The sequence below is a fragment of the Brachypodium distachyon genome, chromosome 3, assembly GCF_000005505.3.
Source record: "Brachypodium distachyon strain Bd21 chromosome 3, Brachypodium_distachyon_v3.0, whole genome shotgun sequence".
Taxonomy (NCBI): Eukaryota; Viridiplantae; Streptophyta; class Magnoliopsida; order Poales; family Poaceae; genus Brachypodium; species Brachypodium distachyon.
The window spans coordinates 35,491,618-35,507,201 of NC_016133.3; the positions used below are offsets into that span (position 1 = coordinate 35,491,618).

Below are 15,584 nucleotides of genomic sequence, written 5' to 3' on the forward strand. Positions count from 1 at the left end.
AACTAATTAAGCATGCAGTTGCTGGTCATCAAACACGGCCGGAAGCATCAAACATATGTCTTATCGATCTTTTGATCCCAACTAGCTAGGAATTACCAAGGGATATGTAATTAAACGAAGCACACGATAAGCACACAGATTGCTCCATAATTAAGACACACAATTCAAGGACATAATTAAACGAAGCTAGCACACGCGACAAGCACACAATTAACTAAGCAGCAGTTCGTCATGGAATCTGGATCGAGTAGTAGCCTAGTAGTTGGCAGCAGTTTAGCAGCAGCAAAGCGGTAGCAGTAGTAGTAATTGTGGCCGGCATGGATAGTTTGGTCAAGCTCCAGTCCCATGCATACGCATGCAGCTTGATCAGTCATGCAGGGAGGAGTTGGAGGAGGAGTGCCTGTTGTTGGGCACGTAGACCCTGATCCAGAGGTGCCTCTTGTTGATGACATACTTGGCCGTCTCGTTCCCCTCCAGCACCACCGGGATCATGTCCTGGCTCCTCAGCACCACCCTCGCGTACATCGGCGTCTTCCCCTCCGCCGGCTTCTCCATCTTCACGTCCTCCACGCACGGCCCGAACTCCCTATACACACCGCATCCATCCATCATATATATCATCGTATATATTGTTATCAATGGAGGAATTAATTAATTAACACACTAAATTAATCAGTTAATGAATCAGTAAATTAATAGCTAGCGCCGTCGAGCTAGATGAATCATGGATGGATCTATGTATGTATAGAGCTTACGTTTCGAAGAAGTCCAAGATTTCCTCCTTGGTGAGGGGGTATCCTCTGGAGAAGGTGGCGAACAGCGACCGGTGATCCTCGGGCAGCTGCGCCTGCTGCACCGGCGGGAGTACTTGCTGCCAGTCTGGGACCGGCACTGGCTGCCACTCTTGCACCGGCTGCCACTCTTGCTGGACCGGCGCCTGCCTCGGTGCCATCCGCACTGGCTGCCACTGATCTGGCGCCGGCATCGGCGCTGGGCACCACGGCTCGGCCGCGGCGCGCAGAGTCGACATCCTCGCCGCAGGCGCCGGCGGAGCAGCAGCAGAAGAAGAAGCAGCAGCGTGGCCGCCTGCCGCGAACCCGGCGGCCGCCACGGGCTGTCCGGCGGTGGCGCGCACGAGGTCACGGAACAGGTCCGCTTCGGTGGCCGGAAGCAGGAGCGCGGCGTCGTCGTCCGCGACGAGTTCGTCGTCGAGCACGACGCAGCAGACGTCCTTGTAGAGGGGGTTGACCCCGGCCATGACCGCGTCACGGTGCTCCTCGAAGTAGCCGACGCCGCCGTCGATGGGGCGCTTGAGCAGCGCGTTGGTGCAGCGCAGGGTCGTGCAGGCGCCGGGGAGGACGCGGTCGGCGAGGGCGGCGAGGCAGGACATGGCCTCGTGGACGAAGCGGCCCAGGACGGGGGCCGGCATGGCGGCCAGGCGGTGGATGAAGTCGTCGTGGCCCACCGACTCGAAGTAGAGCCACAGCGCGATCACCCACCGCATGCAGATCGCCTCCTGGCCCAGGTCCAGCACCAGCCTCCGGAACATGTTCCTCTCCGACTTGTGGAACAGCTTCAGCTCCCTCTCCCCCGCCATGGCCGACGACGTTTCTACCTTAGCTAAGCTACCTACCTCTCTCTCCCTGGCCAGATCATCTAAAGCTCTGTGTCGAATGGCAATGCCGAAACGGCGAGTGCTGCGGGGTTCAAAAAGGCCGAGCGGCTAGCTACCAGCTTCGGGCCTCGCACGCAGCGCGCAAGGGGGGCCATGGATGCATCCAAGCAGTTTGTTGGGGGTGCTACAGGACAATCCATGCTTAGCTAGGGCGCATACAAGAGATGGAGAGAGAGAGAGAGAGCACACAGGAACGCAGGCACGGCTGGTTTCCGGTGCACACGTAGTGGCAGCTTCTCGCTCACGCACACGGCAAACCAGGCTTCCCCGGCCTGGATCACATGGAAAACCCATCGCCTGTGGATCGCTAATCACCGGCGGGAGATCGAACGCCAAGCGCGGGGCGCCCATTCTCTCTCTTTTTCGCGGTGAGGAATTCATGGGAGATATCGATCGATCGCTAACTTACTTTGTTCGCATTCGGTGGCTTTAACTTCAGTTTCTCATCTTGAGGTTTTGGAAATACCTGCGGAATTAGGTGCGTAAAGGCGTGGAAAGTGGGCCGGCGGATCGAGCTCCACGCATTTACACGAGAGATATATAGCTAGCGAGCACAAGCACCCACCATGGATGCGTGCTTGCTGCATTGCCTTGCCGCAGGGTGTTCCTCGGGATTAACTAAGCTATGTATGTATATATGTCTCTACATACATTCTACATATCCATCCAACTCAGCCACAGCCAGATGATGAGCTAGCCCATTAACGTTACCATTGTGTGCTCAGTTGGATTTTTCCTGCAGTGACGATGCTGGTTCAAAGCTTTGCGTGCATGCTACATGTCGTTTGCTACTGATTTGCTTTTCTTAAAGTTAAAACGGACAAAACTTGGATGAGGCGCTTTTAGTTAAAAAAAACGCCAATGATGGTTAAATGCATGACGAAAGAGGTTAAAAAGGGGGCTGAACAAATTAGGTAGAGAAATTACATTGTCGCCCCTAGATCCATCTCTATCTCTCGATGATGCCATGCCAGATCTAGATGGTGGCACTACAGAACAATAAAGAAGATAAACATACCAAGGATTGGGCCTTGATTTGCTTCCTCCATCGTGGATTTAGGTGGTAGCACTCTAGAACAAGAAAGGTGAAATTACCTGAGATTGGGCCTCCAAGGCAGATCTAGGTGAACACACTTCAGAACAACACTGAAATTGGGCTTTTGCTTCTTCCCAACAGATCTAGGTGGTGACACTCTGGAGAAAAGATAGAAGATAAACTTACTTGGGAATGGGCCTCTACCTCTTTGGTCTAGAGGTTAGGGAACTTCTGGATCAATATGAAAATTCAACCAAGATCTATCATATCTGTTCTAACAAATCCCATGGGAAGTTCTTTGCTGGCTAAGGAAGACAAGATTGCCGGTGAACTGTTGCCTTCCCTCTTCTTGGCACCGATAGATCTGGGAAGGTTTCTTTCCTTTGGGGAGTGGGAAGATGCAATCACCAATTAGTGAGCGAACTTTTGTTGTTACTGTTGACTGAAGGTAGAAGGCGGAAGTAAAGAACATAGGAGCGAGGAAATTCCCATACCAAAAAAAATGAATCTATGCATATGTGTATATGCAAAGGGTGTGCCACCCTTTCCGGCTCATGTCAACAAGATCACCGGAGTTGGCACGAGGGGGTCAGATGAGAAGGGCTTACCGCAAAGGAGGCCGAGAAGGAAGAATAGGGATATAGATCTATATGGGGGCAGAACATTTGCTTTGATAGCCTCGGCAATGAAGGATTCGAGTGGAAGGAGCTACTTATAGGAACGGTCGCAAGCCTAGGGCCGTCCATCTGGCAACCATATATGGCAAGACTAGCTTACGTAACATCCCGTGACCTTAGCCGCAAAACTCATCCTAGCGTACACGTTATCTCCACCAACCGTGCCAACAATCGATGCGCTTGCAGAAATTCGTGTGACGGTGTGTGAGATAAGCACTAAGAAAGCCCCACGCCCCGCCCCACCCCTACCCATGCACACAAAACGTCGGCCTAAAATAAACAAGGCTTTTCTTTAGCTCAAAATCGAATTTTAGCCCATCGAAGCCTGACTCAAGCAATGATTTTTTTATGTCGTAAATAGGAGTATTAATTATATGCATAACATTGTAATATAAATTTTCACTATAATTACACACAAGAATATCTTGATTCATGGAGTTCAACCAGGAGCCCAAGCCAATCATTACTCGTAAAGAAGGCTCAATTATCTTCTTCTTTTTTGAGGGGAAGAAGACTCAATTATCACCTTCAAGCTTCATCACTTGTTAATTTGCAAAAGAAATAAAAAAACATCATTGAGACGAGAACAATATAGATTATATGATCTAAGATAATACTGGAGATGACAGAACAATATTTTCTTTAAACATGTATTGTATTCCTTAGTTTGTAGCAATGCAGGGCTATAGTGCTCGTAGAGTTAAAAATCTTAGCAATAAAAGAGTTTAAAAAAATAACGTATTTATCAACAACAACAAAAAGTCTCTGATTTATCATGAGATACTGGTGTGTCTCAAGTGTATGGGTGGCATGGGTGGCATGGGTGTCTCAAATGACGCTACATTCAATGGATAGAATATTTTGTTCATATGACGCTACTACTGGAGTTTATTTCTCATTGTAGTTTTGCATTACTGCTATACAATTAGATATACACAATTAGTTAGTTAGTCTGTGAGTACAATTATGATTAATCTCATTTCAGTAAAGAAACTTGATAAACAAGGAAACGCGTGGATGATGGAGGGAAAACAAGGGATGCCATGAAATCTATTTGCTTCTAACAATTCTCTACAAGCCATCACTGTCCTCACCCCCACATAACAAAATTGGGGATGAAACGCAAATAGTTTTAAGCACAGCTCACAAACATGAACCCTATCTATCTACGCAGCTGCAAAGAAAGAAGAGACGGTGATTTTGCAGTATAATATACCGCAGTGGATGCTCAACACTGTAGAGATAGTAGAACCTGACTATGGAACCAGCTTCTCGGTCTCATGTCTGCAATGATTCAGCTGTGTGTAGTGCAACAGCCTCCACTGATATCAATTCGTTAAGTTGCATCGGTTAGGTTTTCTGGCAGCTTGCTCAAAGTCGTTCTCCTACAATTTGCAGACATTGTTCTTCCTCATTGTTTCTATGCTTCTTGCTATGGTTGATCCAGCAGTCCCCACAAACCCTAGTGATGCACAGCTGCAAACAGATTCTTCGACATATAACAAAATTTCTGGTAGTTGAACTGGATCACAATCCTTGTTGGTGTTTTCTAAGGTTTTTGGAAGGAATCCAGACCTCATGCCATGTTCAGCAGCCATAAGCTTTTCTGCAGACTGCAGAACATCACTTTCCTTCAGGGTGTATAGTTTATATCTCCCATCTTTTGCAATATCTGCAAAATAAGTTTTTGTCCAGTTTGCTGGTGGAAGATCAGTCATGAGAAAAATGTGAACAGGGCCACTATTTTTATTTCTCTTCGTTTCCAACTCAAGAGCTTTCAGCTTCTCCTTAAGGGCAGAAAATGTAGATCTCCAGTGATTCTTAAATTGTCCATCTAACAATCTTAGTTGTGCACAAAGAAATGGTTTCTTAATCTTGCTCTCAGCAAACTCCTTCCCTGCAGCCATGATCTCTGGGACAAAAGGAAGGAACTCAATTTTCTCAAGTAAACTATGTATTTTGTGATCCTTTGGTGATTCATGGATATCAAAATAAGACTCTGATCCCTTGTATGGTCCTGAGAAAAGTGTCCCAAATGCCAACAGGGTAGCCTCCTCAGCATTAGAACCAGGACCTAAAGCCTTGTATATATCTCTGCGTCTCCTAACATATGATATCTTCTTCTTCCTTTTTAATTCTTCATCTGGTTGAAACAAATCAAGTGCTCCATCATTGTTCTCTTGATAGGTCCAGACTGTTGTTCTACAATCGTCCTGAACAGGATACACACAGCCACTGCTCTCACTGCCCGCTAAACCGGACAGCAAAGATCGGCATCTGCCATAGTCACTTGGCAATGAGCCACCGCCAGAAACAGCGCAACACAACCCAGAATAGCAAGTACTCCGCATGTCTGCACCACACCATGACGAGACAAACACCCTGAAATCAATCATCCTAACCATAGCCTTCACCGGAGATAGATCAATTATGTCACCCATTGAAACATACCTGAAACACGATCAGTCGCAATCAATACTTGATGATTCTCATGACATCATTAAACAATTCAGAATGAACATCGAAACCTATTATGAACACTGTGCGGACCAGAAAAATTATACTATCACTGTAGAGCTAACTATTAAGGTGAGTACTCTCTACTCTGTGAGTGTATGTAACAACAAATCACATCTCTATATTTAGGTCCCCGAGAATGTGTTGATAACACAGAGGTAAGACCCTGCTGTTGGTGCTGCCAACCAGGGCTCTAACCCTGGTTCTCACAGAATAAAGGCCCCTTGTTGAGTTTGTTCGACTTGCCAATTGCACAGGAGCATTCCCACATTTTGTTCTATGCATTGTTAGCAATACTTAGCATTGTAAGGAAGTTCTAATCTCTTTCAACATGATTACTAAAGCTCGTCGAGGTCTTCCAAATAATCAGTGTCATACATTCTTACTCATGGAGCAAGGGGATACTTCCAATCGGCCAAACGCAACACAGAGCATTATCGGACAAAAAAAAAGGGAAAATTGGCTGGAGGACACCGTTATTTCGTGGCCTTTGTCGAAACACACCGCCGGAACGTGTCTTTGCCCAGTACCATTACCATTTCGTGGACATTTGCCAAAACACATTGTATGGTCCAAAACAGAAAGTTTGACTCTCTTTTTTCACATTGAATTATCATTCCACCCTTCAGCAAATGTGTCTAGAATTTTTCAAACTCTTTGTTCGAAGCGTTTCCTCTCATGTGAGTGCAGCAACACAGGGTACAAATGGCCACCTCAACCAACAGCGAACCCTAGTAGATGTCAAATATCGATTCATACAAAGGAAAAAAATTGTTCAAAATCAGATTTAAGATGGTCGTCGACCAAGTAAAAATGTCAAATTCTCAATTTTAGTCGATACAGTGTGTTCTAGCAAATGTCCACAAAATTGTAATGGTACTGGACAAAGACCCATTCCGACAGTGTGTTTTGGCAAAAGACACAAAATAACAGTGTCCTCCAGCAAATTTCCAAAAAAAAAAAAAAACGCAACGCAATGCAGAGAAGGAGACTTCACCTCCGCTCCCGGAGGAGCTGCATGGCGTGGTCCCAGACGGCGGCGCGGAGGTCGACCGGATCGGAGACCCTGAACTTGGGGCAGCTCCCGAGGGCGACGGCGTGGTGGTCGAGTACGGGGGGCACGACTAGGGTGCGGTTGAGCAGCGCCGCCGCCACCGCGGCGTTCCGGAGCTCGCCCACCTGGTTGCTGAACCCGCTGTGCGGCGCGTACCACAAGAACCTCTCTCCTTCCAGCTCAGCCGACCGCCCACACCGCCCGGTGCCGCCGGAGGGGGAGAAGGGGAGGAGGGAGCGGAGCAGGGAGGAGTAGGCGGAGGATAGGAGGAGGGTTGCTGGGAGGAGAAGCAGAAGGACGGCCACGAGGAGAGGCACATGCGACCGCGCGCTCCGCCTGCCGCGCCACCGGCTGTTGCGGCTCGCCGGCAGGTCCATCTCGCCGCCGGCGACCACCGGCAGATCGGATCTCACCGTTGCGTTCGGTGCCAAACGCAACTGACCGGTAACTAACCGACTACTCCATGGGCTCATTTTGGCCCGATTGCATTCGTGTTCTGTTCATACTAATCGGGCCTTCCACAGGTAGCACGACCAAAAGCCCAGAATCCGCACGTCCACCGACTGGTGGGGTCGCTCTCAGGGTGGTCAAAGCCGTCAACCTCGCCGGCGTCCTGCGGCCGTTTCCGGCGGAGTGCGCGCACGTCAGCGTCCATCCATAAGCCAATAAATAGGAGCGGCCGCTCTCCTCCCTTCTATCTCTCTCTTTCTCATCGAGGGCCTCATCGAGTGCACAACTCCAGTCTGCCCTTGGACTCTAGCCAGGAGAGCAAGGAAGGGGAAGAGCGTGACGACTGACGATGCCGATAGGGGCCTTCGTGGAGAACGGCAGCGGCGGCGGCGGCGGCGGGTACAGCGGCCGCGTGACGCCGTTCGTGGTGCTGACCTGCGTCGTCGCCGGCAGCGGCGGCATCCTCTTCGGCTATGACCTCGGCATCTCCGGTTCGGCCATCTTCTACTCCGCGACACTGTATTTATTGTGCTATCAACATCTGTATTCTACTCTCTTCAGCTCAAGCTTGAGAAATTAGAAAGCAGAAGAATTAAAAAACGAAAATAATTCTCTGCAATCATGCCAACACTTGCCATATTTACTTGCAGTGCGTGCTTCAATGCATCGTCTCTTCTTGGTCCAGTGACCGAGAGAATTCGTCTTAAATTATTAGAAAAATAATAATTATAGGTTCGACATGCTTTCCCTTGTTCCTTTATTCCATTCGGGTCAAACGGGAGTACTTGGGCAATGAGCAGCGTGATCTGGATGCATGACTATAGATTCACACCAAGTGTTGTGGTCCAAGTTCTGCAGAGTTGTTTTCATGGAAAAGAACTGCACATCTAGTAAAAGAGGAGCATGGCACTTCTTTTTCATTTTTTTGAGTTCACTGACATAGTGACATGTTAACTGTTTTATTAGTTGGGTATGTATCTCTATCTGACTCAAAGACGGACCGGAGAAGCTAGCAATACCAAACAAACAAAATCTATTTCTTGCAACTAAATATATACTCCCTCCGATCCATAGTAAGTGTCGCTGATCGACACTTATTATGGATCGGAGGGAGTATATATATTTATTTATTTTGTTCAAGTCAAAGAAAAGGTAAACAGACAATGAACTTCGCCATAAAAGGAAAAGAGAATGAACTTAGTTCTATTTGCAGCCCAAATTCCCGTAGAATTCATGTGCTGCAAAATTTCTAGGTGGTCTCACCTCAATGGACTCATTTCTGAAGAGGTTTTTCCCCAAGGTGTACCACCAAAAGCAGGACAGAAAGGTCAGCCACTACTGCCAGTTCGACAGCGAGCTCCTCACTGTGTTCACGTCGTCCCTCTACATCGCTGGCCTCGTCGCGACGCTGTTGGCATCGTATGTCACGAGGAGGTACGGACGCCGCGCGTCCATGCTGATTGGCGGCACCGTCTTCATCGCCGGCTCAGTCTTCGGCGGTGCAGCCGTCAACGTGCCCATGCTGCTCCTCAACCGGATCCTGCTGGGCATAGGCCTGGGGTTCACTAACCAGGTAAACACCCACTGCAAATTCATGAAGTCAACAAATCTTTGAACCGGTGTGCACTATGGCATAGATGTAGTTCAAGAGATGACAAACCAGTAGTGTAGTGAAATTTTGTCAGACATGTGTAGAAAGCTTCTGACATGAAGAAACCTGGTCGCTCCATCAACGATCTCCACAATTGAAATCGATAATCTTTGAATTTGTGAAACACATTCATTTTCATGTATATGTTGCACCAATTCACAAATCTTTTCTGGCTGTCTGGAGCCACCGAACCAGTGACACAGGTTTTGTGTAGAAAAGTCTGGTCTTCTTTGACTTGACTGATTGATGTAATTCGTCTCGACTTCCAACTTGATACATATGAAAGCTACAGGTTCAGCCATAAAAAGCTACATATTTGTCTCCCAAAGAATAATTGCATTGACTGATTACCTGATAAGGCATGTGTTAATCTTCTATCTAGAACAAACTTCTGTGCTGTAGCAAATGCATGTGCTCTTTCTGAATAATACTTTTGTCTTTCCAAAACAACAATTTGAACTGTGGTAAATATCTTGCTGTGATTATTCCGATTTTTTTGCAGTCGATACCATTGTACCTGTCAGAAATGGCTCCACCGCAGTACCGCGGTGCGATCAATAATGGTTTTGAACTCAGCATCAGCATCGGCATTCTCATTGCGAACATCCTCAACTACTGTGTGGTAAAAATCACAGCAGGATGGGGCTGGAGGATATCCCTATCCATGGCTGCAGTCCCTGCTGCATTCCTGACCATTGGTGCAATCTTCCTCCCTGACACACCAAGCTTCATCATCCAGCATGATGGCAATACCGACAAGGCGAGAGCCCTGCTCCAAAAGATGCGTGGAACCACCTCAGTGCAGAACGAGCTGGATGACTTGATCTCTGCCAGCAACCTGTCTAGGACAACCAGATATCCATTCAGAAACATATTCAAGAGGAAGTACAGGCCACAGCTTGCCATAGTGCTCCTAATCCCTTTTTTCAACCAGCTTACTGGGATCAATGTGATGAACTTCTATGCACCAGTCATGTTCCGGACAATCGGCTTTCATGAGAGCGCATCCCTCTTGTCCTCGGTCGTCACGCGTCTCTGCGCAACATTTGCCAACATTGGAGCGATGATAGTGGTTGACAGGTTCGGGCGCAGGAAGCTCTTCATCGTCGGCGGTGTCCAGATGATCTTATCACAGCTTGCTGTTGGCGCAATCCTAGCTGCAGAGTTCAAGGACTATGGGCTGATGGACAAGAGCTATGCTTACCTTGTGTTGGTCACCATGTGTGTGTTTGTTGCAGGTTTTGCATGGTCATGGGGACCTCTCACTTTCCTGGTCCCTACTGAGATCTGCTCACTGGAGATCAGGTCAGCAGCGCAGAGTATTGTGGTTGCTGTGGTCTTCTTGATGACATTTGTGATTGGCCAGACATTTCTCGCGGTCCTCTGCCGCATCAAGTCCGGGACGTTCTTTGTCTTCGCCGCTTGGATTTGCCTGATGACGCTGCTGGTTTATTTGTTCCTGCCAGAGACAAAGAAGCTTCCCATGGAGCAGATGGAGCAGCTCTGGAGGAAGCACTGGTTCTGGAAAAAGATTGTTGCGGAGGAAGATGACAAAGAAGGTGTGGAAAATGAGAAGAAACAAGCAGGGTCAGTGGCCGCCTAGCGCCTTTCCAAATTGGAGTGTATTAAACCCGTAAAGAGAATACAGGACTTCAGTTAGCAGATACGTGTGTAAATGTAACACGGGTGTGTGTGTAGCCATTTCAGATGGCGAGATTGCTGATGTAAAAACACTTCGGTTATACAGAGCAGAGAGATGTAAACCGTATCTCAAACGCAATATATTTCACTGATTACGCATTATGACTTTCGCTAAAGATGTAGAAGTGACAGGTCCTTGGATGACTAAGTAACGTATTAATACATAAACCAACAATTTGATAATATTCAATGTCTGAAAGGGACTGGCCACTAGCCACTACTGTCACCAACCACACATGCAACACTTGGTGCATAATGGAAGTGAGTGCAAATCCAAAATCAGAATTGAAAGGTAGTCCTAGGAAATATCCAAGAATATAGGATGTCTAGAAGGCGAATCCAATAATCATATAGACACATGCCAACAAAAAACAAATCATGCGGCACTAATATATAAAATATAGCATCACTTGTTGCAAAATAAAGCCCACAGAAAGTATGGATGGATGGATAGCCAACTCAAAATTTCAGATATCCTGACAAAAATGAAGACAGTGATTCATCGACATCCCATTCAGCAGAATGAACCGTGCTGACTTCAGAGTTAGAAGTAACTGACTAGTATCTTGTTTTCTTATATAAGAGTTTACAATAATACAACCACAGAGATCAGCACTAACATTAATGATTTTGTTAACATCCAGCGGCATATCATGTGTGCCATACAAACAACACATGCATTCATACATAACTTACAACACCAGGGCACATTGGTACAGACTACAGAGCTCGGTTAATTTTGAACATAAAAAGAAAAAAAGAGGCAAAGCTTATTTTGCCGGAACTCGTCTAAATGCAGTTTTTGTGCTGAAGAGGATCACGCCTGAGCCCTTGTCGGGGGATTTGCCTGGAAAGCTGATTGCCTATTTTGACCTCCTACCAACTTTAGTGAAAGAGAAGTAGATACTGTCTCTTGCTTGGGATCCCCTATGCTTAGCTTCGACAAGCCAACCAGCTCATCAACATTGATTGGATTCTTTGAATGAATCGGAACGGGCCTGACAATCTCATGTGTTCCTTGTCGAAGATCATCCCCATCGTTCTGACTTTGCCAAAAAGGAACTGAGAATTGCAAGAATGGTGAGAAATAAGCTGGAACCAATACTGGATAGCTTGACTGCAAATTCTCTGGCATGATAGCAGAGGCTGAAGAACTCTCTGCAATGGCAGAAGTATCTGATTCCATGGATTCTACCTCCTCCTCCTCCATGGGTGGAGGTAGTGGTGGTTGATTTAACAATTGGGCCTCTGGTTCATGATTCCCAGGAAGTGGTGGCAGGTCGGACTGCAAAACAAATAAGGTCCAGTTCAGTTCTAAATTGTATAAAAACTGCAGAGCAATATCTTCCTGATGAAATGCAAGAAGATATAGGGACGTAGGGTCCACAACTGTTCGTGCAACAAATAAACTGCACCATTTATTCGAAAAGATAGCATAAGGAACTAAGGAAGCATGTCATACTACAAAAAAACAGAACCAGACAAATTTATTGCATACGAGCGTAATAACCAATGATAAGATCGAGCAAGCTACCTCATCAGGCACCAAGTCAAAAAGGCTAGACCTTCTCTTCCTTCTGCTCATATTGGCTTGGCGTATAAAATATTTCTGCGCATGACTTGCTACTTGAGTAGGAGTTCTTGAAACCACAAAATTACGAGAAATTCCTCGCCAATCCCCCTTTCCAAGCTTTTGCAATCCAAGCAAAAACCTCCTGTGTTCTTCTTCAGTCCAAGGAACCCCTGTAAAAGAGCCATCTTAATCAGGAACATGGCACACCAAATGTAGCCCACAGCCATGCAGGTACGCATTAACATCTGAAGCTACAAGCAGCTGATGGACAAAAACTGATAACCTTATCAATAGAAGTATGGGAAAAGTACAAAATAATATTATTACACTAAATGAAACAATCCAAGGAGCATACCATCACCAAACTGAAGTTATCACAAAAAAGCAACTCTGGAAGCACGTGAAGCTACAAGAAGCTATCGGATACAAACTGATGACTCCCACCATATCAGTAAGTACTAAAAAAATTGGTAGCACTGCTATTTTCTTAAACGAAAGACTACGAGGAGCTTACCACCACCAGAGGGAAGAGAAACAAGTTTCCCGGGAAAGAACATGCCCAGAGAGGCGAATGCGCTCTTACAATCTGATCATTTCATTTGGGATTTCAAGATAGATGAAACTAAAAAAGGCCTACAAAATGCATCAAATTTTATTCCTCTCGTTTAACGAGGGATAGAAGGTCAAGAAGGCAACACCATCAAATCGCATTCCAAGCTTCCAGCTCAGAGAGAAACGGAGAAACAAAGTATGTTGGTTATAACACCAAACTTGCCAGCACACTGCATAATATGTTTTGCTTTGAAGAATTTCCAGTGGCTGCATGACTTGAACATCAGAAGTCAAACCTCAGATCATCAAGGTTAAGCAGATGATGAGACCAATCACTGGCCATTCACCTACTGGTGAGATATCATAAGAAACTAGTAGCAATAAAAATCAATGGAGAAGTCAAGCTTTGGGTACCATCAATCCTCAATAACCAATCATTCTTTCTCATGGAAATCTCAAAAACCCTGGTACTAATCGACTACTCTCACTGCTTGGAACAATGCATAACCTTCATTCTAACCCGGATCAAGAGCTGAGCCTCTAAAAGCAAATAAAATCAGCAAATCGTGATCCAAGCAAAGGACCTCCGCAATCTATACATCATCCTTGTACCAGGGTTTTGCGACAAAGAACAATCCTTGTACCAGGGAGCAATAAAACTCTTCCTTTATCTAAAAATATATATTATTTTAATCATTGGAATTGATTATGAGCTCAAGTACCAAGTTATCCAAGTCCACAGTGGTGCTACAGATTAGTACTACCACCGAAGCTATTCCAAAGTGGATTTTTTTGTAACCAATCGTACCATCTGAATCGAAAACTACACATCACAAGAGAAGAAGTACAATAACACAGGGGGGGGGGGGGGGGGGGGAGCTGAGAGAGGATCTACTACGTGAGGCGTCGCATCAGCTGAGGGACGGTACAAGAAAGTAGACGGATAGCGGGGGTGCAGGAGAGATGAGATAGAGGGATGAGTGAGCAGGTCACCTTTCTTGCGCTCGCGGTTGGCGGAGGACGAGCCCTGCACGAAGTCGTCGGAGGCGTAGCCGTCGGCGTGGGAGTGGGCGTCGTGGGCGGGGGACGCGCCGCCGCCGCTGCTGGATCCGGCGGCGAGCAGGGAGAGGTTCCCCATGCTGGCGCTCTTGCGGATGGCGGAGCCATCGGTGAGTCGCACCCCGAAGATCTTGACCCCGCGGTTGGGGCACGTCCGGGAGTTGTGCCCGTTGTGGCTGCAGTGCGAGCACCGCCTCGTCATCCCGCCCCCCGCGGCACGTCGCTGGCCGTCCTCCAGTGCTTCTTCTGGATTGCGCGCGCCGGAGTGAGGAGAAGGGAGGGAGGGACTAGGAAGGAAGGAGGAGAGCCGGGAGGAGGAAGCGAAGTGTGGTGATGAGGGGAGAGGGCCGGGAGGGAGGGGATTGACTGTGGAGTGGTGATTGGTTGAGGTGGTCTGGAAAGGGGGAAGGGTTTGTGGCCGTCCACGTGGCGGGGATATGCGTGGGTGGGCGAGCGGCTTGCGGGTCACGCCTTGCCGCGCGTGCGTGGACGCGCTTCCTTCCTTGCGGTCGCCGGCTTCCCTTCCGTTCTCGGCCGTCCGATCGTCGGGGTCTCCTGCTCCTGTTCGTCGAAACCGGGGCATCCCTTCCCAGGGTGCTGTTGGTTGTTTCTCGGTCCCTTCTCTCTAGCTAGCTCTCGCTCGCCCGTGTTTTCTCACCTGGAGGAATATGCCATCTGCTGCGCTTTTTCATTTGGAGGATTGGGAACGAAGGGCATTCTAACCTAGAATATGATACTATTAGTTCCAGCATTAGCTAGCTTCAAGGGCTTTGGAACTTGGAAGCCAAAAAATGAAGCATATTTTTTAAACAGATTTCAATCTCCCGGCCTGATGATGCCATAACAATACATTGCAGTCACTAAACCACAATACTAAAGGTTGCACATAACCATATTTTAGAAAAAGAACTGGAGTAACTTTGTGATAATCCGATGTATACTGGGTTTTTTTTTCAAGCAACCAGCGGTAGCACTGGTCAATGTGGTCATGCGGATGGGAACTCTCCGTAAGGCAGCCTGAAAAAGTCAAGGAGGAATCTAACCACAGGATGAGTTCATGCACCGAGATAACCAAACCTATCTCGTTCACTCGCTGTACCGGGGGTACTAATTATCAATATCAAATTGCTTCAGGCAGGACGCAAGCTAGCTAGCCAGGACAGCTTATCTAATCCAGATCAAAACGTTATCTTATCTACTGGATCGGAACTGCTTAAAATTAATATCTTTCGCGCTGTCGAGGCCAGGATAGCTTTGGACAAAAGCAAGCTAAAATCTTTTGGGCCTAAAGCCAATCAAGCCAAGTCGACATGCACGTATAGTAAGGTAATCTAGCAACTAAACCCTAATTAACAGCTGCTGGACAATTGAGGCCATCGAAAATCATTAAAATTTGGCGGAACTAGAGATGGTAGCAACTAGCTTAGGATAAGTTGAGCATATAGCACGTCGGTTTGACAGCAACTCCTAGACCTGCTAATGATTATAAATGATGTTTCGATCTTTCTTTGTTTTAGGAGAAATGTGTACGTACCTGAAACATGATAAAATAGAAACGAAATCGTCAAACGTTAATTGTACACACTACACATACACAACATGCGGAGGGATACATATATATATCGATGCGTGTAATTGT

General features: G+C 47.0%; 4 protein-coding genes across 5 annotated transcripts; 1 reads left to right on the plus strand and 3 right to left on the minus strand.

The window, feature by feature from the left end:
* Nucleotides 1-366: 366 nt before the first annotated feature.
* On the minus strand, nucleotides 367-1,597 carry LOC100829008. Its single transcript, XM_003572025.3, has 2 exons — nucleotides 756-1,597; nucleotides 367-586 (listed from the first exon to the last, which is right to left on the minus strand). Exons 1-2 carry the CDS (start codon nucleotides 1,595-1,597, stop codon nucleotides 367-369), a joined length of 1,062 nt encoding a protein of 353 aa, XP_003572073.1.
* Nucleotides 1,598-4,406: 2,809 nt separating this feature from the next.
* Nucleotides 4,407-7,426, minus strand: LOC100829308 (O-fucosyltransferase 30). The gene is made up of 2 exons (XM_003572026.4): nucleotides 6,903-7,426; nucleotides 4,407-5,839 (listed from the first exon to the last, which is right to left on the minus strand). Exons 1-2 carry the CDS (start codon nucleotides 7,334-7,336, stop codon nucleotides 4,774-4,776), a joined length of 1,500 nt encoding a protein of 499 aa, XP_003572074.2. The 5' UTR covers nucleotides 7,337-7,426; the 3' UTR covers nucleotides 4,407-4,773.
* On the plus strand, nucleotides 7,276-10,863 carry LOC100822458 (hexose carrier protein HEX6). 2 transcript variants are annotated; one of them, XM_014901688.2, is made up of 5 exons: nucleotides 7,276-7,403; nucleotides 7,484-7,900; nucleotides 8,663-8,982; nucleotides 9,563-10,365; nucleotides 10,527-10,863. In XM_014901688.2, the coding sequence occupies exons 2-5, from the start codon at nucleotides 7,759-7,761 to the stop codon at nucleotides 10,609-10,611; spliced, it is 1,350 nt and encodes a 449-aa protein (XP_014757174.1). In that variant the 5' UTR covers nucleotides 7,276-7,403; nucleotides 7,484-7,758; the 3' UTR covers nucleotides 10,612-10,863. The 2 variants fall into 2 exon arrangements, with proteins under 2 accessions (XP_014757174.1, XP_003574336.1); XM_003574288.4 differs by having other exon boundaries at nucleotides 7,282-7,403; nucleotides 9,563-10,863.
* Nucleotides 10,864-11,274: 411 nt separating this feature from the next.
* On the minus strand, nucleotides 11,275-14,308 carry LOC100829609 (transcription factor MYBS3). Its single transcript, XM_014901694.2, has 3 exons — nucleotides 13,880-14,308; nucleotides 12,296-12,504; nucleotides 11,275-12,046 (listed from the first exon to the last, which is right to left on the minus strand). The coding sequence occupies exons 1-3, from the start codon at nucleotides 14,145-14,147 to the stop codon at nucleotides 11,579-11,581; spliced, it is 945 nt and encodes a 314-aa protein (XP_014757180.1). The 5' UTR covers nucleotides 14,148-14,308; the 3' UTR covers nucleotides 11,275-11,578.
* Nucleotides 14,309-15,584: the final 1,276 nt, after the last annotated feature.